Source organism: Garra rufa, chromosome 13, assembly GCF_049309525.1.
Source record: "Garra rufa chromosome 13, GarRuf1.0, whole genome shotgun sequence".
In the NCBI taxonomy this organism is placed as follows: Eukaryota; Metazoa; Chordata; class Actinopteri; order Cypriniformes; family Cyprinidae; genus Garra; species Garra rufa.
This window is the reverse complement of record NC_133373.1, coordinates 16,643,540-16,670,569: the sequence shown is the minus strand read 5'-3', so window position 1 is coordinate 16,670,569 and position 27,030 is coordinate 16,643,540. Positions and strand designations below refer to the sequence as shown.

Here is a 27,030-nt window from a genome sequence, read left to right as displayed (position 1 = left end):
ATTGTCATTTGCAGTTCTTCATGGGATTGTATTTGTTTCTTTCATTAAAGCCGTCTTGTAGCTCATACTGATTTACTGATATACTGAAGTTTTTGCTTCAAAGCAATGTTGGTAATGTTGTGATTCACCTTGTGGTTTAACAAAGACTTCCAGAAAATCCCAATGGGAAAAATAAATAAGAAAAATACTTCTGGAACAAAGGCTGCTGAAAAAGTGGACTGTAGACGGCATTTGACTGGACAGAAAATGGAAACATGTATGAGTACAAAATCAGTCATCAGTTTTCATATCATGTTTCGATATCCTGGGGCTTTAAAAAAGAAATCTGAATTTGCTTTCAGATACCTGAAAGTGTTATATTCCCAGCTCCATTTAACACATCTCAACACTTTTAAATCCATTTCACAGAATTCCACACATTTACCTCACATTCGACACTGAAAAAATGTGCGTGGGCCTAGTTATGTTACTTGTCTGGTGGAAGTGCTCACTTTTTACCATGCCAGAATGCTTTTACCCACCCCAGCTGGCTGCCACACAGGGGACTATCCTGCTACGATATCTACTTTCTAAGCACAGCTACCTTAGACTATCAGAATTAGCAACACTGACTCATAGCTCTCAAACAGAGATAGCAACGGTGCTCTTCATGCTGTTGAGTCCACAGGAAACTGAAATGTCCCACAGGCCGGCGGTCTGAACAGTGACAGCCCGAGGGGAAACACAGAGTGTAGTGCAGAAGGAACGACTCTGTTGTGCCTGTCAGCGTGGAGCGACTGTACTCCCAGTGTACCAGAGATGTTGACAGTCTAATGCGCCGCATGTCTGTCAGAAGAGCTTGGCAGGCAGTCTGGTTGGGCTGGGCCGTCCTATTCTGGGTACAGACTGCCCTACTAAATTTAGACTCCAAAAGCTGGACTGAGTTAAGTTCAGTGCCACTGCTTCTGGAAAAAAAAAAAAAAACTGTTCTGCTGATGTAACAGTATAGGTTTGATTAAAGACAATATGACACTGCATTCGCAGTGGGACGAAAGAAAATTGAACCAGTAGTACTGGAACTAAACATGTATCACTTTCTGCCACATTACACATTAAGTAAAATTCACTGCAAATGCAGTGTCATATTGTCTTTAATCAAACCTATACTGTTAAAAAAATTGGATAATGTCCTGACAGACAGTTACCATAACCATTAAGTTTATGGACTTTTCCTTCAATCCTAAAACATATTACAATGGAATACATGATTCAAAATACAAGTAAAATACCAGCGAAACATCAATATGGAACATTTTCTCATATCATGATGCCATAGAATAACTTTTTTTGTCTAAATGGTTCCATAAAGAATCTTTAACATCTGAAGAACTTTCTGTTTCACAAAAGGTTCTTTGTGGCGAAAGAAGGTTCTTCAGATTATATAAAGGCAAAAATAAGATGGTTCTTTAAAGAACCTTTGACTGAATGGTATTTCGTGGAACCAAAAATGGTTCTTCTATGGCATCGCTGTAAAGGACCTTTTTTAAGCACCCTTTTTTTTTAAAGAGTGTAGCTTCTGTGTACCTTCGAAAAAATGTGAAGGCTTAGACCAGAAACATACTTATGTAAACGCAGATGTGAATGTTTGGCCAGCTGCTGAATCTGTAATGACATGCCAAAAGAATTCATTTCTAAGATTGTGGTCTGAAACAAATGTACTGAGATAAAAGGACTGGGAAGCTCAAAGTAAATCAAAGACAACACTTTTTTATTGCGTTGTCTACACTGGCTGCATTCATAAATACGTAGCGCAACCAGCGTAGTCCGCTTCATGAATAAATGGCTCTTTAGAAGTGATTCTTTTAATAATTTGGTTAAAATGACTTGCAAACCATTTTATTCAATTTAATTCTGTGTGTGAATATTTGCAGGTGAGATCTAGTCATTTCAATAGAATCCACACAATCTGAACAATTTTGTGAGGGCAGGGGATTTTTACACAGATTTTACAAAAAGTTGGTTAAATTTTTGTTAATCAATATTATTCAAAGGCACAAGTTTTCGCCGCTAGAGGGCGCATATTCAAAACAAACAAAGAAGTTTGATGACGTCTGATTGAGTGTGGAATCATGGGAGTTGTATGCTTCATCCACAAAGCCGACGCAATCCGTCGGGAATCCTGCAGAAATAATGTTCATGGATGAGCTAATGCATTAAAGACTTATTAAGGTCACTGCAGTATGAAGCAGGGTGGTACTGAAAGTCGTGGGAGTGAAATGAGGCCGCTGAAGCGATTGCTAATGAAGGACGAGCGCGATACACGGCTTGAAAGCAGCTGAGCTTTTATTATGCCACAGTCGACCGCTTCTGCTTCTTCCGGTCCTGCACGTGTGAGGTAGCATGATACACTCAAATGTATCATGCTAGATACATTTGAGTGTGCTGGAAATTCTGTTATAATGATACTCTGTGCGTTCGTCACTTGTCTAATAAAATACATAACATATTAAAGGGTTACTCCACCCCAAAATGAAAATTTTGTAATTTATCACTTACCCCCACGTCATTCCAAACCTGTAAAAGTTTTGTTCGTCTTCAGAACACAAATTGATATTTTTTATGCATTCTGACAGCTCTCTGACCCTCCCATAGACAGCAATGTAATTAACATGACCAACGTCCAGAAACGTTGGCTAAAATAATTTTACGATGCTACGAGAATATTTTTTGTATGCAAAGAAAACAAAAATAACAATGACTTTATTCCACAATTCGTCAAGCGGATACGCTGTTTACATCTTTTACGCTTTGACTTAAAGGTCCCATATTGTCAAAATTGAAATTTCCTGGCTTTTTTCATGATAACTGAGGTCTAGGGGCTATGTAACTACCATATGAGTTTCAAAACAGTCAATCCACAGTAAACTGCACACAGCCTGCTTAAAGTAGCTGTTCATTTTCACGAGCCACTGTGACTTCCGCAAAGATGTGACGTCCGATCTACTCAGTCACCGCCTTCAGTCACCACCCCGAGCACCAATCACGTCCCACCCTCCTTTTGTCAAACCCAGACGTGTCCATAACATTGCTAAGCAAGAACAACACGAAAACAAGTCGAGAAAACCCTGTTCAGTCGATAGATGTCGAAACTACATCATTGCACAGGCTTCAGAACAACGTGAATATAAGAGACCACTGGCACGTCAACTTCAGCCTCTTTCACACAGCGATTCCAGTAAATACACTTATAATGTGTCCCATGATTTGTTCCGGAGTTGTTTGATTTGGTTCATTCACAGTTGTTTTCCGGAATCTGTGCGTGCTTTACACACAACCCATAAAGACATGTGACGTTTGGATGTGAGATGTAATGCGACGCGTACGTTTCACTAAACTGAAACTAACCTGAACAAACTGTGCTTCAACGCTGATAGTGAGGAGCTGGCTCTGCCCGATCGCCGCTTCATTCCACTTTGCACGTATTTTTTCATTATGAAGAGTCGCGTGATAACGTGCATCATCACTACAACACTGCCTTTATGGTTCTGGCTTTTGTTCACACAGCGCTCGTTCCCGTAATTTTCCAGAATCAGCGCGCATTGTGAAAGGGGCTTTACTAAAGCAACAGTTATGTAGCTTACTGCATTCGGGGTGTTGGAAAAAGAAAAAAACATTAATGATCATTCTGAAATATCCTGTTGAGTATCAGCAGGCTAGGCTCTATCTATGGCTCTGGGCTCGGCTAAAGCATACATGATCGTAGTTAACTGTGGTTGGCCTGGCTGTGCGTCACTCAGAAAACAACAGGCCAATCAGAAGAGATGCTCATGAATATTAATTAGATGGGCCAAAATCGACCTGTTTTTGATAGAGCTCCTTAAAAAAGGAGCTGTAAAAATATATTGAGATGGATTTTGGCACTTATACCGCAAATATATATTCTTAAGGACATCAACAACTAAAATAAACCTCCAGAAATGTGTACAATATGGGACCTTTAAATGAAAACAGTGTATGCACAGAACAGTGTACGCTGTTTGCGTTTAGTGGATATCCTCCACAAAAGCGTTTGGTAACGTGGAATAGACGAATTGTGGAATAAAATCGTTTTTATTTTTGTTTTCTTTGTGTACAAGAAGTATTCTCGTAGCTTTGTAAAATTATGGTTGAACCCCTGATGGATGGATTATTTTACTGATTTATGTTTCTGGCTGTTGATCATGTCAGTTACATTACTTTCTATGGGAGGGTCAGTGAGCTGTCAGAATGCATCAAAAATATCTAAATTTGTGTTCCGAAGACGAACGAAGCCTTTACGGGTGATGATGGAGTGGAGTAACCCTTTAAAATGTTGGCAGTTTAACTACTGCGCTAGATGAGCAGCTTCCGTTGAGATAAATGGGATTGCTAACAGATAGACTTCTCAAGTTATTGTAGACCTCCTTGTTCTAAAAAAATTTTGGAAAACAGTGACGCGTGAAATCGAGTCTGCGTAGCTGGAAGTGTTTGGGTTCACATACTCAAGTGTGTTTTGGACCTTAGAAACACAAACTGCTATTTCAGCTATCAGCCACTTTCTTTTCATTACTTCCAGATCCATTACACTGATCTTTTGGTCAGCTATACTGACACAAGATCAGCAGGACAGCAGTCGTGTGCAGTTTCCTCATGTGATTGCCCCTGGGTACGGACGTGACCTTTTTAGAACGAAAGATCAGAATCAGCAATCTCCTCCTGGCACGGTGGAATGTAGGAGAGGCACTAATCAAGAAAGACATCACCGAATGCGGCCAGCACATAATGAGATCATTACAGGAGAGAGTTTTGGGGTAATCTCTAACCAGAAGGGGTGTGCAGTGCATTTGTGCAGCTGTTAGTTGTCACCGTTCTCAATCGAGAGGGACACTGTAATGACTTTTATCTACCAGGAGACCTTAGATGACCAGAGGATTTTTTTTTTCTTTTTACAACCCTACCTGAAATTGGATGTTTCATCTGGTCTGATACCAAGGGAATCCTGCTATGTTATTTCTATTGATCTTCTGGCTACTTCTGTTTTGGTCACATAGCATTTTTACAAAAAAATAGAAGAAGACAAAGCTTAAAACCCAGGGGAAAGCACCATTTAAGGCAGAACAAAAGGAAGACACAATGTTAAATATATTTATAAAGAATTATATTATCGATTTCCAGCTAATACAACACTACACCACTAGTATATCTGCAGAAGTGACAGAAATGCACCGTACATAATCAAAACACTTTTTATAGACTGTTATGAGTACTGTATTCATTTAATGTGAGTGTACACCAACAAAAGTATTTGTTTCCTAAAGCGTAAAACTTTTTAAATTAGCACCAAACTATTGAATGCATTTTTAAATTTAAATTTCTTCTCCGTTGGCGGCATCAAACAAATTTGCCCATTCATTGTACCAGTTTGCTCTTTGATGGCGTTAGGTGTGTTTAATGAGTGTGTGAGCTCAGGTGGATGCGGATCAGGTGTGTGGCAGGGGGCCGCAGGTCCTGACAGGTGTTTTGAAGGTTCTGTATGAGGACAGGTCCTATCACAACACAATCAGCAGAAGCCATCCACCCCCCGAGGCACTGCCGCTGACCATCTGACCGCCACTCACCTGCCCTGCTGTCCACGCTTCTGACAAGCACAGTACATGGCAGAGAAATGGATTAAATGTGCTGTTTGTGATTGGACGCAATCTCTTTGTGGGATTTTGGAGCAATTGCATGCTGTCCGGTTAAATCCTTTTTTGTTATTTCAGTGATGGAAAGACTGGAAATGCACGACAGTTATCCTTTTACATTTATCTTAAATGCTGACGGTTACAAATCCTGACGAAAGGGCATCAAATTTATATGTGTAATAGTTACACTGCAAAAATACTTTTTAGACTTAGTCCTATTTAGATATTTTTCCTAGAAACAAATTAAAACAAGACTAGATTACTGGAGATTTCCGAATCGCTCAACGTTTTTTTTTTATGTTAGATTTGCTTTGTGATCTATCTAATTTGGTGAAAATGTTTCTTATTTTCCTATTTAAAAAAAATACTATTTATTATTTATTTATTTAAATTAAAACAAGACTAGTTTACTGGAGAAATCTGAAGCGCTCAACATTTTTTACGTTAGATTTGCTTTGCGATCTAACTGTCTATCTAATTTGGTGAAAACGTTTCTCATTATCCTATTTTAAAAAATACTATTGAAATATTTAAAAAATATTATTAAGTCAAGTCAAGTCACCTTTATTTATATAGCGCTTTTAACAATACAGATTGTGTCAAAGCAACTGCACAATATTTAAACAGCACAATAGTGTGTAAGTAACGCATTATTGTAAATAATCAATTTTCAGTTAAAGGCAGTTCATCAATGAACTGCCTTTAACTGAAAGTGATATCATCATCTAGTTCAGTTCAAATAGTATACAATATCGCTGGAAAGTGTCCCCAACTAAGCAAGCCAGAGGCGACAGCGGCAAGGAACCAAAACTCCACAGGTGACAGAAATGGAAAAAATGATACCTCTTCATTTATTGCCACAAACTGATGACGGTCTGATAAGTACGATTTGAACCATGCCAGTGCACTACCATTAATGCCTACATAATATTCAAGTCTATTTAAAAGAATGTTGTGGTCAATAGTATCAAACGCAGCACTAAGATCCAGTAGCACTAATAGGGAGATGCAACCACGATCGGTTGACAAGAGCAGGTCATTTGAGCAGTCTCAGTACTATGATATGGTTTAAAACCTGACTGGAAATCCTCACAGATACCATTTTTCTCTAAGAAGGAGCATAATTGTGAGGATACTACCTTTTCTAGTATCTTTGACAGAAAAGGGAGATTCGAAATTGGTCTGTAGTTAATTAATTAATTCATTATTACAATAATAATGAATAATAAAAAAAAAAACAGTGTGTTATTTATGTTGGGAACGGTTGTGCTGCTTATTTTTTTTCTGTCAAAACCATGATACATATTTTCAGGTAACTTTGAATTAAAAAAAAAAAAAAAACTTAATAAGAGCCTTTATTTAAAATAAAAATCTTTCTCGGTTTCCAGAAAAATATTATGCTCAACTGTTTTCAGCATATATTTTAACGTGATATTTTAAAACAGTTTCTTTATATTTGAATAATATTGATTAGCATTATTACAGTATTATGATACTGTACAATTTTACTGTTTTTACTAGATTTTTGATCAAATAAATGCAGCCATGGTGAACATAATAAACCATTCTCTTATGAAAGAAATATGCAAAAAAATAATCAAATAATAATTACATGAAAGTTTGACCAGTGTACATGTCTGTTTTTATATTATATATATATAATATCTATGTAGTTTTCTGTTTATTGGACACTGACAGTGAAGAGAGAGAGAGCGAGAAAGCACGAGGAAAAGAGAACGTGGAACAGGATAAGGAAAGGACCTCAAGCCGGGACTCAAACGGGTCACCCGAGGCACTGCTGCCCACAAGGCTATGGTTTCGACTTACTTTCTAATGGAAAACTGATTGAGGAAATTATTTTTGCAGTGTAGATTAGGGTTTGTCCTTGCTTGACTTACGTTTCCTCATTAAAGAAGCTCAGAGAACACAGCTCTCAATACAATTCCCATCTGAGCCTCGTGAGTGTATGTGCACGTACCGTCGCTGACATACTTCTGCATGTATTAGAGAGATGAGCGGGAAAAACACATCATCATGGTTCGTGGATTTGTTTTCTGTTTGGTATGAATGACAAATGAGAATTACAGCGGATGAAGGGAGCGGGTAACGGGGAGCTCAGATGGGAGGACAGCGTGCCAATGGCAGCTGTTGCCTTGAAAAGCTCTTACATAAGACCGTCACAATAACAGCTTGTCGTGAATCAAAGGAGGGGGAACAGTTGTGGATTACTAAAGCACTAACACACCCACGGGGACCCTCGGTGTTCAGATGTCTCCCATCATCCCTCACTGGCTATGTTCACACAGTGGCAGAATACGGTTGTCGTTCCTGTTTGGAGTGCTGAATATGAATATGTGTTCAGACACAGATTGGTTTTAAAAGAGAATGACAAGAAGTGACGCTCAACTAGGACTGCCGATTATTTCTTCGATTAGTCGATTAATATGCACAAAAATCCCAAAACTAATTGTTTAAAAACTACTAATTTTAAAATAAAAATTAATTTTTAAAAATAAATAAATCAATTCTAATACATTATTTATAAAAACGCTACTCCACATTTGGGCAAATATGCTGTATATATGTAAATAATGCTATATATTATGTGAAAAAAGGTTTAAAATATATACATTTCATTCTAAATAAAAAAAACAACTAATTACTTAACATTTTAAAAAGATACTAAAATTACTAAATTAAACACCATTCCCATAATACTTTACAGTGACTGCTCTCGTAAAAAAAAAAATGACGTATCCTACATATAGCATTTTAAACCTGCATCCACTGTCTAAAAATAAAAATTTTAGCAAAATGCATATTTCAGTCAAATCACCTGAATAGGAAAGTAAATATACACTACCAATCAAAAGTTTTTGAACAGTAAGATTTTTAATGTTTGTTTTTCTCTTCTGCTTACTAAGCCTACATTTATTTGATCCAAAGTACAGCAAACTTTTGGATCAAATACATTTTGGAATATTTTTATTTTTAAAATAACTGTTTTCTATTTGAATATATTTTAAAATGTAATTTTTTCCTGCGGTTTCAAAGCTGAATTTTTAAAATCATTACTCTAGTCACATGATTCTTCAGAAATCATTCTAATATTCTGATTAGCTACTCGAAAAACATTTATTATTATGTTAAAAACAGCTGAGCAGAATTTTTCAGGTTTCTTTGATGAAAAGAAAGTTCAGAAGAACAGCATTTATCTGAAATATAAATCTCTTTATCATCGCTTTCGGTCAATTTAAAGCATCCTTGCCCCCCAAAAATAAAAAAATATACTTACTCCAAGCTTTTGAGTGGTTATTAGTTTTTTTAATGGCTTTTAATTTCAGATAAATAATCTTTGTATGTTTCTATTCATTAAAGAATTCTGAAAAAAATGTACTCAACTGTTTTAAATATTGATAATAATAAAAAAATGTTTCTTGAACAGCAAATCGGCATATTAGATTTGATTTCTGAAGAATCATGTGACAATCAGGACTGGAGTAATGATGCTGAAAATCTAGTTTTGATCACAGGAATAAATTACATTTTAAAATATATTCAAATAGAAAGCAGTTATTTTAAATAGTAAAAATATTTTACAATATTACTGCTTTTGCTGTATTTGGGATCAAATAAATTCAGGCTTGGTGAGCAGAAGAGACTTTTGACTGGTAGTGTACTTTTGTTTGAAGTGCATATTATACAGCATTCCATATGTCCTATGCTATTTTTCTTACGTGTTTTGTAAATAGAAATGCATTATTCACCATTGTGAAATACATGACTGGTGGACTGGCAGACACAGACTACCAAATTCATTGTAGAGTATTTTCATTATAATTTAGTTGTTGCAGCCCTACTCTCAACCTCGACTCACAACAGAATTTTGAGAGCATTTTTTATTCATATAGGCTGTATCAACAGCAATGCTGTGGACAACTATTTGTCTGTGTTCTGATGTAAGCACTTAGCTGGATATTTTTTTGCTGTCAATCACTAATGCTAGGGCTGTCAACCTCTCTCACGCTGAAAAATTACAGAAAATAGCAGTATAATGTGGTCGGAAAGCAAGACCAAGCACCTGTTACGTGTCTGGGTGTCAGGGGTGTATGCAGGACTAGACGAGACGATAGACGATATTCACAAATACAATATATTTAATATAATTCTCCAAGAGGAACAAGGCAGGAACACGAAGAGCTTTCACACACATCAAACGTTAAGGACCGACAATACACTGAACTCAAAGACTGACTCTTAAAGACAAACTAATCAAGAAACACAGGTGACATTGATGACTGATAATAAAACACAGGTGTAACAGATGACGGTGACGAAGGCTAAACCAAATGACAGATCAACGGGGGGAAGACAAATGGGAAAAACCAATGACAAGACAGACAGAACTGTGACATTACGCCCCCCTCCGGAAAGGCGCGTCCTCGCGCCGTGGAAAAAACGAAAAAACGAGAGGGGCGGAAAACCAGGAAACCAAAGTCAATGAGGGAGGGGGCTCCGGCGGAGGACGCAACCCCCGGAGGAGGACCAGAACAAAAGTCCAGGTAACACAGAAGACAGTCCATGGGGGCGACGACGGAGGAGCCAGGGAAGACACAGGAGGGACCTGGAGCAGGAGGAAATCCACAGGACCCAGACCACAGCCATGATGACGGCCCACGGTGGAGCCGACGGAGGGAGGAGCCATGGTGGAGGGAGGACCGCCGACTCCATGGGGCCGACCGACAGAGGCGGAGCAGATGGAGGAGGAGCCCGAGGCGGAGACAGAGAGCCGATGATCCGGGGTGACGCCGAGGATCCGGAGGGCCAAGGTGGAACAGGCTCTGGCGCCCGAGGCGGAGGCGGAGTCCCGGAGATCCGCGGCGGAGCCAGAGCGACAGAGGATGGAGGCTGTGCCCGCAGGAAGGAGGAGTTCCAAGGAGCCGGTGGGACGGCGCGACGAGGCACAGCCGGAGGAGCAGAGTCCTGAGGAGCCGATGGGGTGACGACTGACCAGGGCGGAGCCGGAAAGACGATGGAGCCCGGTGGAGCTGGTGGATCGACGGGCGACGGTGGAGAGGAGGGCGTCAAGAGCCGTGGTGGAACCGCAGGGTCGAAGGGCCGAGGCGGAGTCCTGGACTCGGAGGCTGGAGGCGGAGCTGAGGAATCCTCCAGCCGAGACGCCGTTGGAAACTGGCAGCCCCGCGGCGAGCCCACTGCACAGATGTTGGGCTGAGGGTGAGCTGAGGGGCTGTCAGGGGACAGCGGTGGCCAGACAGACATGGCAGCGGATGACAGAGGGTGGGTGGGTGGGAATTCCGGGCAGACAGGACAGACGGATATTTCCATATCAAAGTCAATTAAGTTACCAGAGTTATCTTGGGCAAGATCCGAGAAGAAGTCTATTAAATCCCCAGAAATAGATCCAAGCTCACCCTCAGCGGTGGTGCAGTGGGCAGGGCTCTCTGTAGCCCTCTCTAGCTCCACGTCATACTCCACCGTCACGGATGTTGCAGTCGGCTCTCGCACCTGGTCCGATGTGTCCGGCTCTGGCTCTGTCGCTCTTGGCTCTGGCTCTCCATCGTCGGTGGGCTCGGGCTGCAACTCCGCTTGTCGGGGTGATGTTGGGATGGGTTCTGGGTCAGGTGTGGGGCTGGTGTCGTCCTCCGCGTTCGACGAAGATCTGCTGGACACCAGCACCCACACGATGAAATCAGCGATGCTCTCTCGAGGACCTTCCCCGGACAACTGCCTCTTGATGGTGTTGTTCAGTCCCTTACGGAAGAAGGTACAGAGGCAGTAGTCCGGGTAGTGCGTGTAAGGCACGAGGTGGACGAAGTCTCTGGTGTAGTCCTCGAGAGAGCGATCCCCCTGCTCCAGGAGAATGATGCTCACAGCAGGGTCCATGATAAAAACCAAAAAATAAACACTGAGAAAAACGAAAAATAAAGCAGGGGAAACACGCTGGGAAACTGTTTAGGTCGGTCCTTCTGTCAGGGGTGTATGCAGGACTAGACGAGACGATAGACGATATTCACAAATACAATATATTTAATATAATTCTCCAAGAGGAACAAGGCAGGAACACGAAGAGCTTTCACACACATCAAACGTTAAGGACCGACAATACACTGAACTCAAAGACTGACTCTTAAAGACAAACTAATCAAGAAACACAGGTGACATTGATGACTGATAATAAAACACAGGTGTAACAGATGACGGTGACGAAGGCTAAACCAAATGACAGATCAACGGGGGGAAGACAAATGGGAAAAACCAATGACAAGACAGACAGAACTGTGACACTGGGTGGATTCAAAAAGTTTTTCACCAAATATCTGAGAGAATAAAAGGAGTAGGAATTACTAGAAAAACAACTGAACAAAATTTAAATCCTTAAAGACACAATACAAAGCACAGTAAAGCTCAATGATTTTGGAAAAACCTGTGATATTTTATTTTTCTGCGATATATTGAGATATGAGAAAAATTTGATTAACTATATTTGGAAATAATTAGCTATACTTAGGTGTACTCTTCAAAGACGATTTGAACATATTAAAAAAAAAAAACTCTTTCCACTTGAGTTTTTAGGCCACATTTTCACTGTTTTTTGACCAATTCAGACTGACTATAAAAAATAGATTTTTTTGTGATCATTTTAAAATAAAAAAAGTATTTAAAAAAAAAAATTGGTTGAATTTATAGTAGAACTGTGTGTTGTGTTCATGATTTACACACTTGCAGCTCAGTGTGTCGATTCACAATCAACTTCCTTGTCTTGTGACTCATAAGTGATCAAATGTTTTAATAGCATCTCTAAAACCTGTTGATTAAATTCTATCAATCAGTTAAAACTGTCATTGTCAATTATCCCAGGTGTGTTCATTGAAGTCCCTAAGATGCCTTGATTTATTTTTAACTAGAATTATACTGTTTTGATTTTCTTAAACATTTTAATTTGAATTGGCTACTGTGTCAAAAAGATTGTTCCTCATGGAGAAAAAAACATTTTAGACACTGAGCAATACATTGACTTCAAAAGGCACATAAATATTGTATGTTTTTTTAAGCTACATTTCCAGCTCTACTGTCTATACAGGTGTAATGCAATCCTCTCCTGTCCTGTATGTAATTTGGGAGTCACACCTACTGATAAATATGGTTGTCAGTCCCAAACACCGCCTGTTCCAGCACTGTGAGAATCTTTTATTCCTGACTTGAGACGTCACGCCCCAGACAGAGAAGTTTCAGAACGGATTAGCATTGTAAAGTAGTCAGTTAATGTTCCGGGGCGGATCACCATTTAAAATACTTTACAGATTAATAATAATCGTCCTCCCTGCCGTGACATGCCATGTGAAGCACTTGAGAATGTTTTTTGTGAGTGTGTGCAAAGTCTCATGCTTTTTGTCCTTGTCTTGCTCAGCAGATGCCGGCTCAGTACGGGCCACAGGGAATGAGCGGCTACTGTCAGCAGGGGCAGCCCCCATATTTCAGTCCTCCACAGCAGCAGTCTGCGGCCCCCTCTCAACCCCCCTACATGCAGCAGCGTGCTCCAACACAACAGGTAGGCATTTAGGCTGCTAAATAGATACTAAAGGGTCCTTGTCCTCGTCTGAAGACTGTCGAAAGGATTTCACGACATTTTTTTAAAATGAACTTCACATTAGCCAGGTTTCCATCCAGAGTTGCGAATTAACTTCTGCGCAAAACTAAAATTTCACATAAAACATTTTCGAAGAAGCACCGTTTCCATCACTTCCTGATAAACTGCCACTATATATCACTAAGAAAAGAAGAAGAAGCCACCAAAAATAATAATTTTAATATATAATATAAATTACCTCAGTGCGATCAGACGAAACTAAATAAATGCGTTCAATGCTTTCGGAGGAACATGCCTGCTGTTTGGGAACGCAGTTGTGCAAGACAGTTCTGGGAGGCAATTGTAAACAATTTAAACAATTTTTTTTTAAATGAATTTCACATTTGCCAGGTTTTAATCCAGAGTTGCAAATTTAACTTTTGTGCAAAACTAAAATTTTACATAAAACATTTGTGAAGAACCACTGTTTCCATCCAACAAGTCAAAGAGAACAAAATCATCACTTCCTGATAAACAGCCACTATATTTCACAAAGGAAAATAGGAGAGGCCACTGAATATAATAGTTTTAATCTATAATAATAAATTACCTCAGAGCAAGCAGATGAAACAAAATAAATGCATTCAGTGCTTTTGGAGGTACATGCCTGCTGTTTGGGAACGCAGTTGTGTAAGACAGTTTTGGGAGGCAATTATACAGAAATACTTTGACAGACTTTGCTCAGGCATTTTAGAATGACCATAACAACATTTCATCAACTTTTTTGATGCACATTGAGAAATTTGTTTGGCAAATGTGTTTCCATCTCCTGTTATTGGCATTAACCCTTTTTCGCCAAGTCAAAAACATATTTTTTGAAATTAAGTTCACATTAGCCAGGTTTCCATCTAGAGTTGTGAATTTTGCGCAGAACTAAAATTTCACATAAAACATGTGCAATGAAGCACCATCCAATGAGTCAAAGAGAACTAAATCGTCACTTCCTGATAAAGTGCCACTATATATCACTAAGAAAAGTAGAAGAAGCCACTAAATAGAATAATTTTAATATATAATATAAATTACCTCAGAGCGAGCAGACGAAACAAAATAAATGCATTCAATGCATTCTGAGGTACATGCCTTCTGATTGGGAACGCAGTTGTGTAAGACAGTTTTGGGAGGCAATTACACAGAAATACTTTGACAGACTTTGCTCAGGTATTTTAGAATGACCATAACAACATTTCAGATGCTGTGGAACGAGATCGGTCCACTGGTTAGTCAGTTTGCCGTCCCGTAGCGCAAAATCACACAACTTTTTTGATGCACATGGAGAAATTTGTTTGGCAAATGTGTTTCCATCTCCTGTTATTCGCATTAACCCTTTTTCGCCAAGTCAAAAACATATTTTTTGAAATGAAGTTCACATTAGCCAGGTTTCTATCTAGAGTTGCGAATTTACCTTTTGCGCAAAACTAAAATTTCACATAAAACATTTATGAAGAAGCACTGTTTCCGTCCAACGAGTCAAAGAGAACAAAATCATCACTTCCTGATAAACAGCCACTATATTTCACAAAGGAAAGTAGGAGAGGCCACTGAATATAATAGTTTTAATCTATAATAATAAATTACCTCAGAGCGAGCAGACGAAACAAAATAAATGCGCTCAATGCATTCTGAGGTACATGTCTGCTGTTCGGGAACGCAGTTGTGTAAGACAGTTTTGGGAGGCAATTATACAGAAATACTTTGACAGACTTTGCTCAGGCATTTTAGAATGACCATATTATAACAACATTTCAGATCCTGTGGAACGAGATCGGTCCACTGGTTAGTCAGTTTGCCATCCCTTAGCGCAAAGTCACACCACGTTATTGATGCACATTGAGAAATTTGTTCGGCAAATGTGTTTCCATCTCCTGTTATTCGCATTAACCCTTTTTCGCCAAGTCAAAAACATATTTTTTGAAATGAAGTTCACATTAGCCAGGTTTCTATCTAGAGCTGCGAATTTACCTTTTGCGCAAAACTAAAATTTCACATAAAACATTTATGAAGAAGCACCGTTTCCGTCCAACGAGTCAAAGAGAACAAAATCATCACTTCCTGATAAACAGCCACTATATTTCACAAAGGAAAATAGGAGAGGCCACTGAATATAATAGTTTTAATCTATAATAATAAATTACCTCAGAGCGAGCAGACGAAACAAAATAAATGCGCTCAATGCATTCTGAGGTACATGTCTGCTGTTCGGGAACGCAGTTGTGTAAGACAGTTTTGGGAGGCAATTATACAGAAATACTTTGACAGACTTTGCTCAGGCATTTTAGAATGACCATATTATAACAACATTTCAGATCCTGTGGAACGAGATCGGTCCACTGGTTAGTCAGTTTGCCATCCCTTAGCGCAAAGTCACACCACGTTATTGATGCACATTGAGAAATTTGTTCGGCAAATGTGTTTCCATCTCCTGTTATTCGCATTAACCCTTTTTCGCCAAGTCAAAAACATATTTTTTGAAATGAAGTTCACATTAGCCAGGTTTCTATCTAGAGCTGCGAATTTACCTTTTGCGCAAAACTAAAATTTCACATAAAACATTTATGAAGAAGCACCGTTTCCGTCCAACGAGTCAAAGAGAACAAAATCATCACTTCCTGATAAACAGCCACTATATTTCACAAAGGAAAATAGGAGAGGCCACTGAATATAATAGTTTTAATCTATAATAATAAATTACCTCAGAGCGAGCAGACGAAACTAAATAAATGCGCTCAATGCATTCTGAGGTACATGCCCGCTGTTCGGGAATGCAGTTGTGTAAGACAGTTTTGGGAGGCAATTATACAGAAATACTTTGACAGACTTTGCTCAGGCATTTTAGAATGACCATAACAACATTTCAGATCCTGTGGAACGAGATCGGTCCACTGGTTAGTCAGTTTGCCGTCCCTTAGCGCAAAGTCACACAACGTTATCGATGCACATTGAGAAATTAGTTCGGCAAATGTGTTTCCATCTCCTGTTATTGGCATTAACCCTTTTTCGCCAAGTCAAAAACATATTTTTTGAAATGAAGTTCACATTAGCCAGGTTTCTATCTAGAGTTGCGAATTTACCTTTTGCGCAAAACTAAAATTTCACATAAAACATTTATGAAGAAGCACCGTTTCCGTCCAACGAGTCAAAGAGAACAAAATCATCACTTCCTGATAAACAGCCACTATATTTCACAAAGGAAAATAGGAGAGGCCACTGAATATAATAGTTTTAATCTATAATAATAAATTACCTCAGAGCGAGCAGACGAAACAAAATAAATGCGCTCAATGCATTCTGAGGTACATGCCTGCTGTTCGGGAACGCAGTTGTGTAAGACAGTTTTGGGAGGCAATTATACAGAAATACTTTGACAGACTTTGCTCAGGCATTTTAGAATGACCATAACAACATTTCAGATCCTGTGGAACGAGATCGATCCACTGGTTAGTCAGTTTGCCGTCCCTTACCGCAAAGTCACAAAACGTTATTGATGCACATTGAGAAATTAGTTCGGCAAATGTGTTTCCATCTCCTGTTATTCGCATTAACCCTTTTTCGCCAAGTCAAAAACATATTTTTTGAAATGAAGTTCACATTAGCCAGGTTTCCATCTAGAGTTGCGAATTTAACTTTTGCGCAAAACTAAAATTTCACATAAAACATTTGTGAAGAAGCACCGTTTCCATCCAATGAGTCAAAGAGAACAAAATCATCACTTCCTGATAAACAGCCACTATATTTCACAAAGGAAAATAGGAGAGGCCACTGAATATAATAGTTATAATCTATAATAATAAATTACCTCAGAGCAAGCAGATGAAACAAAATAAATGCATTCAGTGCTTTTGGAGGTACATGCCTGCTGTTTGGGAACGCAGTTGTGTAAGACAGTTTTGGGAGGCAATTATACAGAAATACTTTGATGACAGACTTTGCTCAGGCATTTTAGAATGACCATATTATAACAACATTTCAGATCCTGTGGAACGAGATCGGTCCACTGGTTAGTCAGTTTGCCATCCCTTAGCGCAAAGTCACACCACGTTATTGATGCACATTGAGAAATTTGTTCGGCAAATGTGTTTCCATCTCCTGTTATTCGCATTAACCCTTTTTCGCCAAGTCAAAAACATATTTTTTGAAATGAAGTTCACATTAGCCAGGTTTCTATCTAGAGCTGCGAATTTACCTTTTGCGCAAAACTAAAATTTCACATAAAACATTTATGAAGAAGCACCGTTTCCGTCCAACGAGTCAAAGAGAACAAAATCATCACTTCCTGATAAACAGCCACTATATTTCACAAAGGAAAATAGGAGAGGCCACTGAATATAATAGTTTTAATCTATAATAATAAATTACCTCAGAGCGAGCAGACGAAACTAAATAAATGCGCTCAATGCATTCTGAGGTACATGCCCGCTGTTCGGGAATGCAGTTGTGTAAGACAGTTTTGGGAGGCAATTATACAGAAATACTTTGACAGACTTTGCTCAGGCATTTTAGAATGACCATAACAACATTTCAGATCCTGTGGAACGAGATCGGTCCACTGGTTAGTCAGTTTGCCGTCCCTTAGCGCAAAGTCACACAACGTTATCGATGCACATTGAGAAATTAGTTCGGCAAATGTGTTTCCATCTCCTGTTATTGGCATTAACCCTTTTTCGCCAAGTCAAAAACATATTTTTTGAAATGAAGTTCACATTAGCCAGGTTTCTATCTAGAGTTGCGAATTTACCTTTTGCGCAAAACTAAAATTTCACATAAAACATTTATGAAGAAGCACCGTTTCCGTCCAACGAGTCAAAGAGAACAAAATCATCACTTCCTGATAAACAGCCACTATATTTCACAAAGGAAAATAGGAGAGGCCACTGAATATAATAGTTTTAATCTATAATAATAAATTACCTCAGAGCGAGCAGACGAAACAAAATAAATGCGCTCAATGCATTCTGAGGTACATGCCTGCTGTTCGGGAACGCAGTTGTGTAAGACAGTTTTGGGAGGCAATTATACAGAAATACTTTGACAGACTTTGCTCAGGCATTTTAGAATGACCATAACAACATTTCAGATCCTGTGGAACGAGATCGATCCACTGGTTAGTCAGTTTGCCGTCCCTTACCGCAAAGTCACAAAACGTTATTGATGCACATTGAGAAATTAGTTCGGCAAATGTGTTTCCATCTCCTGTTATTCGCATTAACCCTTTTTCGCCAAGTCAAAAACATATTTTTTGAAATGAAGTTCACATTAGCCAGGTTTCCATCTAGAGTTGCGAATTTAACTTTTGCGCAAAACTAAAATTTCACATAAAACATTTGTGAAGAAGCACCGTTTCCATCCAATGAGTCAAAGAGAACAAAATCATCACTTCCTGATAAACAGCCACTATATTTCACAAAGGAAAATAGGAGAGGCCACTGAATATAATAGTTATAATCTATAATAATAAATTACCTCAGAGCAAGCAGATGAAACAAAATAAATGCATTCAGTGCTTTTGGAGGTACATGCCTGCTGTTTGGGAACGCAGTTGTGTAAGACAGTTTTGGGAGGCAATTATACAGAAATACTTTGATGACAGACTTTGCTGTGGCATTTCAGAATTTCAGAACCATAACAACATTTAATTTTATTTAAAATTTGGTGTTTCATCACTCGTTTCTGATGCGATGCTTCAAAATGCACATGAAATAGCTAGTGTTACAAAATCACTACCAATGAGACCAATGAGATACTATTTTTTGACAATATTTCTGACACACGCCGAGCTTTGGATATTATTGGCACAATCTTCTGTGTCATATTTTATGACTAAATAAATAAAAGAAAAAGTAAAAAATATTTAATTGAAAGAAAATGAAGCCTCTCTTTTAGGACCATTAAATATTTTCATGACAATCATTGCAGCCCCAAATTTGATTAATTTATCATTATAATAAATCATACTTTCTTTTATTTTTAAATGGATATCAACACAAGGCAGTGCAACCCTTACTAATTCATACAAATGTTTTTGTAATGCATAATGAGGATGCAATTTTTCTGCATTGCGACAAGATTGATATTTTTCTGCATTAAAGTAAAAAAAAATTAAATGCAATTTGTATTTCCTGAAGTCTGCACAATACAGCAATTAGCTCCACCCCTTTTACTCTCGCTTTCTCTCTCTCTCTTACACACTGTTGAGTGTCTAGAGAAACACAGCTTTTCTCTTGTCTTTTTTCTATTACACACAGCTTGTACTTAACAGGCTGCAGCACACACACTCAAATAGTTTGGAGAAAGCAGTAATAAGAAACTGGCCTTGAGTGGATGTCTCAGGGGTGTGTGTGTAATATCAGTGAGGACAGCACTGCTGTGCGCCTCATATTGCTATCACACTCTCTGTTTATTCCCTGGACCTTAAAGGCATTATTTTCATTTTCTCTTATATGACACTGAGGCTGATTGAGAAAAACGGTTTCATTTTCTTCCTCTGTGCCATTGCTTCCAGTGTCTCTGACAGGAGAGATTGTGGGGAGGAGAAACACTGCAGCAAGTGGGAGATACAGTGGGCTCTAAATGTCTGAGAGAACATTGAGAAAGTTTTAGAATTTTCATTTGAAAGAAAAGAAAAAGTTACTTAACTTGAAAATGAAATAAATACTATTCTGTGCTAATCAAATAAGAAGATTTGTGACACTGGTCATGTGAACTCCTTCAAATAAAAGGATGTTCAGGCAGCTTGAGTGCTGCTGTCATTGAAGCAAAAGGGAAAAAGTCAAGTCAAGTCAAGTCACCTTTATTTATATAGCGCCTTTTACAATACAGATTGTGTCAAAGCAACTGCACAGTATTTAAACAGCACAATAGTGTGTAAGTAACGCATTATTGTAACAATCAATTTTCAGTTAAAGGCAGTTCATCAATGAATTCAGTGATATCATCGTCAGTTCAGTTCAAATAGTATACGATATCGCTGGAAAATGTCCCCAACTAAGCAAGCCAGAGGCGACAGCGGCAAGGAACCAAAACTCCACAGGTGACAGAGATGGAGAAAAAAAACCTTGGGAGAAACCAGGCTCAGTCGGGGGACCAGTTCTCCTCTGGCCAGACCAAACAACAGTTTGTACCAATGTCTGATTGTAGAGAACGCATCAGGATCCTGTGGTGTAGCGCCGATGGCCGTCAAGGTTGGCGAGGTCTTTATTGATGATCCGCCTTGGAGCTCATCTGGTTGACATCCACGGCTATTGAAGTCATCTCTAGGTGGTGATCCATGATCTAAGCTGGGTACGGACTGGATCCGGGGGACTGGAGTGACCATCTGATCTGGATACAGGCTGGGTCTGGAGGCTACGGTGACCTCGGAATAAGAATGAAACAGACTAATATTAGCGTAGATGCCATTCTTTTTACGATGCAACGAGTGCATCAGGTGTTATGGGAGGTGTTTTCGGTTCCGGTTGACCTAATTAATGCAGCCTAACAATCCTTTAACGGATTTGAATTATAGAAATGTGTTAATGATTTTATGTGTAAGCCAGGTTAAAGAGATGTGTCTTTAATCTAGATTTAAACTGACAGAGTGTGTCTGCCTCCCGAACAGTGTTAGGTAGATTGTTCCAGAGTTTAGGCGCTAGATAAGAAAATGATCTGCCGCCCGCAGTTGATTTTGATATTCTAGGTATTATCAAATTGCCAGAATTTTGAGAACGCAGCGGACGTGAAGGACTATAATACGATAGGAGCTCGTTCAAGTACTGAGGAGCTAAACCATTGAGGGCTTTATAAGTAATTAGCAAGATTTTAAAATCTATAGGATGTTTTATAGGGAGCCAATGCAGTGCTGACAGAACCGGGCTAATATGGTCATACTTTCTGGTTCTAGTAAGAACTCTAGCTGCTGCATTTTGGACCAGCTGGAGTTTGTTTATTAAGCGTGCAGAACAACCACCCAATAAAGCATTACAATAATCTATCCTTGAGGTCATGAACGCATGAATTAATGTTTCAGCATTTGACATTGATAGCATAGGTCGTAATTTCGATATATTTTTAAGATGGAAAAATGCGGTTTTGCAGATGCTAGAAATGTGGCTTTCAAAGGAGAGATTGCTATCGAATAGGACGCCTAGGTTCCTAACTGATGACGACGAATTTACAGAGCAGCCATCTAGTATTAGACTGTGTTTTAGGTCATTACTTGTGGAGGTTTTAGGTCCAATAATTAGTACCCAAATGCTAAAACGTTCTTGTTTGAGTTTAACTTTTCACTCAAATTGTTATGCTGCAAACATAATTTGTAATGGAAAAATTGGTATTCAATTAGAAAAGAATGCAAGACAGAAGCTCTTTCACTAGTGGTCTCAGACATTTGGAGCTGCTGTATTTTCAGGTCTTTTTCTTCAGGCAGAACTTTGAACTCCAAAGTGTTAAGAACTTGGCTGTGTCCCAATTTGCATACTAATACTACAAGTTGTTATTCACTGATGATGGGAAAGTACATTCTTTTTAAGCTGTGGTCACATTTACCGTTGCTCATCGAAATTTCGCAGGCGAAGGAAAGTGGAACCGGGCTTGACAAAATTACGATGAATGGAATACGGGAGTAGAGACGATGTAATGAATAATAAACATTCCAAACTATTCTGCCAGGTAGCAAATGAACCAACACAAATGACTGATTTCCAAACCTTATTAATCATTTTATAATATCAAAGTGTAATGTTATATAAATCTAGCTGGATAGACGCCACCACAATATTCTAGAATATAAAATTCTGTCTACATTTCACTAACCCAGACCCAGCTAAATTCATTTATTTAAGTTCTAAATTAACCTAAATCTAAACATTCTTAAATCAAGAGGGATTTTCTAGTAAAAATTAATTAAAAATATTCTGTTTGAAATAAGATTGTTTTGCTTACCCCATTGACAGATTATTCTGCTTGTTAAGTAAAAACTTAATTGAGACAATAATTTTTACTTGTCCAGAAAATCCTTCTTGATTTAAGAATACTTAGATATTTTGGCAGGAAACAAGACAAATATCTAAGTAAGAAAAACATTTTTTGCAGTGTTCATTTTATTTAATTTCATTTATAATTGGCTTTTAGATTTATACATTTAAAAACAGGAGAGAACTGTCACAATCTCCTTTGAATTGAGGCAGTATTAGGATGCCTCCATCCTGGAGTTTATGCCAGGGAATGCTGCCAGTCCATTGATTTTATTGGGGTGTTACAAGGACGTAGAGAAAAACGCAAAGGTTTGCAAAAGTAACGCTCCATCGTGTGGCCAGTAATTGAGCAAACTTTTGCTGCAGTGCACTTGTAGGCATCTGGGGCTTGTTGCACCATCTCTGTACAACTTAGCCTAATTTGGATGTAAAGGGACAGTTACTGCTTACACAAACGTACTAAATATTTTTGTGTCGCACCATTAAACTTACTTTAAATGTAATTCTACGTGTAGGGCTGGGTAATAAAACGTTAACGATAATTATTGCAATATAATTTTTCTCGATGAAATAATAGCGAGAGTTTGATAAATGTTCAATATAATGTTATGCAACAAAAGTGTAACGAAATAACAGTGTCAAATGGACTATTTATGTGCTTGGTTCCAAAGTTCAAATGGCAGCACAGGCAACACAAACCTGTTTCATGATTTGAAACAATATCACTCATTAGAAAATGCAGTAATCCACTTTTCAAGATATTATTTTGTTAAATAAAAATGACTGAAAAAGTGTTAAGAATTCAAAAATGTTAATGTTTGTCATGTTCTGATCATAAAGAGTAATTTCAAACCACAATAGATGATCTGGTTTCTACAACTTTCACTTATGAGCAAAAATCCGCCTTTAAACATGAAAGAAATAAAAAAAATTTAACTTTATTGTAAAAATTATCAATATGATATATGACAAATATGAACCAGCAGTAACAGACCAAGAGTACATTTTAAGAGATTATGATGAATTTTTTTATGTGAATAAATCTCTTCAGTGCAAACCCTACCAAAAAAAAAAAAAAAATTAATATAAAATAAAAAGAATCATAACAAATAAAGGTAATTTCTGATATTTTTTATTTTGTACCAGTATATATTTATTGATCTTATTTATATATAAATAAATATGCATTTTGTTATTTATGATTGCATAGTAGCATATTTCAATGGAAACTATTTTTAATAGGCAAACGAAGTTAAAATCAAGGATAAAAAGAATTTTACAGCATGTCAGAATAGTTTTGCATTACTTTGAAGAGAGCTTACAACTTACTAGCTACATTGTGCTTTATGAAAAAATGGTGTGACTGAATAACGCACAGAGATAGTTACTCAACCTCTAGTGTGGACTTCATGTTCCAACTTAAGTAAGAACTTAAGAACGACCGGTGCAACCGTGCCCTGTTGACCAATGAGAATTTCATACAGACGAGTCCAGTCACGGTTTCAGAAATCACTGTATTCCCACTTGACTTCAAACTGATCTGGCTTTTAGCCTTTTCTAGTTGTTAAACACTCAGTTAGACTTTTCTCTAGTGTGGAAACGCCCTTCACTCAAAAGGCAACTCAAAAAGAAACCATCTGGGCAGGTTTGTATACATTTTTCAACATAATGTGATTTGTGACACACACATTTTTATCTCCCATACTGCTTAGGATGTAGTATGTGAATTAGGACACGGCATTCTATTCTGTAAATGATGGTTCAGTGCTGAATCGCCTGAAGGCTGTTTAATGTTAGCTACTAAACAAGCTCTCCTCATCATCCCTGGAGTCACCATCCTTAGTCTGGTTAAAATCAGCCGTTAAATCAAAGCGCTGGCTTTCATTAGAGCTTCACAGAGTGGTCTCTTAGTGACCCCCAGCCTGACGTTCTCCTCTGGCTTGGCTTATTTCGTCAATTAGCACCATGTGCTGGCCATGAAAGGTAGATCTAGCTGACCCAGTCTCACAGCATCTGCTGACCATACCATTTATAAAGTCAGGCTGGTTTCAGCACAAGTTTTTTTTTTTGTGTGTGTGTGTGGGCATGTGTGAGTTAAAGACAACATGAACAGCATTTACAATTACCTGTAGACTAATTTGGGATTTGAGGAATCACTGTTAGCTGTCTATGATATTATTGGATAATTTTATTGTTCTCTTCCCACATGGCTTTGGTGGCAATCAGCAGAAAAAAACCCTGTAATTTCTGGGAGATAGAAAGCCATTATGTTTTAATGTAAGATTATAAAAAAATAACTTTTTTTTTTCGTTACAATAACACACACTAATGAATCCGGCACAGTCCTGGGGCGTTTATTAACAAAGTAAATACTGTCAATTTTGGTTTCATGTTGTCTTTAAAGAGACATTGTGTCCCTCACGCGCCGACTAAACATCAAAACTGTGCAGGGATGATGCAATTTCAGACAAGCCATTACAATAGGGCATTAATCACACTGAAGGGATGTTTTTCGTTTTATCTGTAGCTCAAAGAACGATCCGTTAATCATTGTGCTGAAACCGTAGAGCCACAAGGGACTCAAAAACCATAAAGAGATGGATTTGATGTTTTCATGGACATGTTGTGTTTTTACGGGTCTCAGATGCGTTTCTCTTCTTACAGCGACGTTTTCATCTAGACACACCCTGTGTAAACATGTCTCGTTCAATACAGACCCTCGGTTTAGAGAAAACATGAATTATATGAAGAAATGAAGCAGAAAGCTCTGCCTCAAATCAGAACATATTGACCTCAAAACTCCTTCCTGAGGCAATTGGAGCTACTCCATTGATGTTTTTTTATGTTTTTATTTTGTAAGCCTATCAAACATCCATAAACAGAAAAAAAAACAATAATTAAAAGGAGAGAGAGAAGGGAAAAATCTTCCATCACCCACAAAAGCTACATAGAGAAAACACTAATAAAGATTGTTTACTCTTATTATTATTTTTAGTTGACTGTGAATATTGTCATAATTGAAAGTATTTTGTTTAGAAAAGCACTCCTATTTTCACATTATAACACAACCTAGTTGAAATGTTATTTTGTTCATTTGGAGAAGTTCACTTCATTTATTCACCCCCTTGTTATCCAAGGTGTTCATGTCTTTCTTTCTTCAGTCGAAAAGAAATTGTTTTTTTGAGGAAAACATTTCAGAATTTCTCACCATATAGTGGACTTCTATGGTGCCAATGAGTTTGAACCTCCAAAATGCAGTTCAAATGCAGTTTCGAAGGGCTCTAAATGATCCTAGCCGAAGAAAAAGGGTCTTATCTAGCGAAATGATCAGTCATTTTCTAAACAAATTGAGAATTTATATACTTTTTAATCTCAAATGCTCGTCTTGTCTAGCTCTGCATGAACTCTGTGTATTCCAGTTCAAGACAGTTAGGGCAGGTTGAAAAACTCCCATCTCATTCTCCAACATGCAAAGAAGAACGTGTTTGATCATGATTGAAGAAGCCAATCACCAAAGAGAAGATTTTCACTGGAAGATTGAGTTATGACATTCTGATTAACCACAAATTGACTACAAATATTAAATGAAACATATATCTGGATGAATTGTTCACAATAAGGTCTATAACATGACCTTAAAAAAAAGGGTAAAACAGCAATGTAGGATGATTTTGAAGTTGGAGATGAAAATGAGATGGGAGTTTTTCCAGTTCAACTGTCTTGAACCAGAATACACAGAGTTCACGCAGAGCTAGAAAAGACCAGCATTTGAGGTTAAAAAGTATATAAATTTGAATTTTTTTTTAGAAAATGACTGATCATTTTGCCAGATAAGACCCTTCCTCTTCGGCTGGGATCGTTTAGATCCCTTTGAAGCTGCAATTGAAGCTGCATTTTGGAAGTTCAAACTCATGGGCACCATTGAAGTCCACTATATGGTGAAAAATCCTGAAATGTTTTCCTCAAAAAACATAATTTATCTTTGACTGAAAAAAAGAAAGATATAAACAACTTGGATGAAAAGGGAGTGACTAAATTATCTGTAAATTCTTGTTTTAGAAGTAAACTTCTTCTTTAATGTTAACTGTCTGTTTTGTAAACTCATGTTATAGGCCTTATTGTGAACAATTCATCCATGTATATCAGTGATGCGCGGGTCAATGTATAAACAACCCAAACCCGACCGACGTTTTCAACTAACCCGCCCGCAACTCGGACCGCAAAATAAAAAAAGAAAATATTGTACCCGACCCGCTTCCTGACCCGCATGTTTAATATTTGTTAATTATGTCTAACAACTATAATAGCTATACAATTAATATATATATATATATATATATATATATATATATATATATATATATATATATAAATTGTATAGCTATTATAGTTGTATCAAATTAATAAGGAAAGTATAGCGCCTTGAATTTATTAAGTAATGCTTAATTTCGTTTGTTTCGCTCTCTGGAAATGTAAAGAAAAAATACAGTTTTTATTCGGAATTCGTTTTTAATCCCTGGTTTTAAACAAGCATATACATGAGATAATTTATATATTATTGCTTAAATAAACGTTTAAAAATAATCCTTTATATAGATTTAAATAGTTTCATTTTCGAAGTAGGCTACTCTAAATTATGTCAGTGATTCTCCGATGTTAAATATGATCAATAATTATTTTATTTCGATCTACAGTGTAATAAAAGTTAAGAAAAAGATTAGCCTATAGCCCTAAATATTAGAGACTAAAGCTA

General features: G+C 37.9%; 1 protein-coding gene across 4 annotated transcripts in view; it reads left to right on the top strand.

Moving 5' to 3' along the window:
* The window catches only part of arid1b (AT-rich interactive domain 1B), a 101,956-nt gene that overhangs the window by 6,980 nt on the left and 67,946 nt on the right, over window positions 1-27,030 (top strand). For 2 of the 4 annotated variants that reach the window (XM_073817152.1, XM_073817150.1), the window contains exon 3: window positions 13,114-13,251. In XM_073817152.1, the coding sequence (XP_073673253.1) occupies window positions 13,114-13,251 (138 nt within the window). Of the gene's footprint in view, window positions 1-13,110; window positions 13,252-27,030 lie in introns of all 4 variants that reach the window. The other 2 variants (XM_073817151.1, XM_073817149.1) reach the window with 1 other exon arrangement.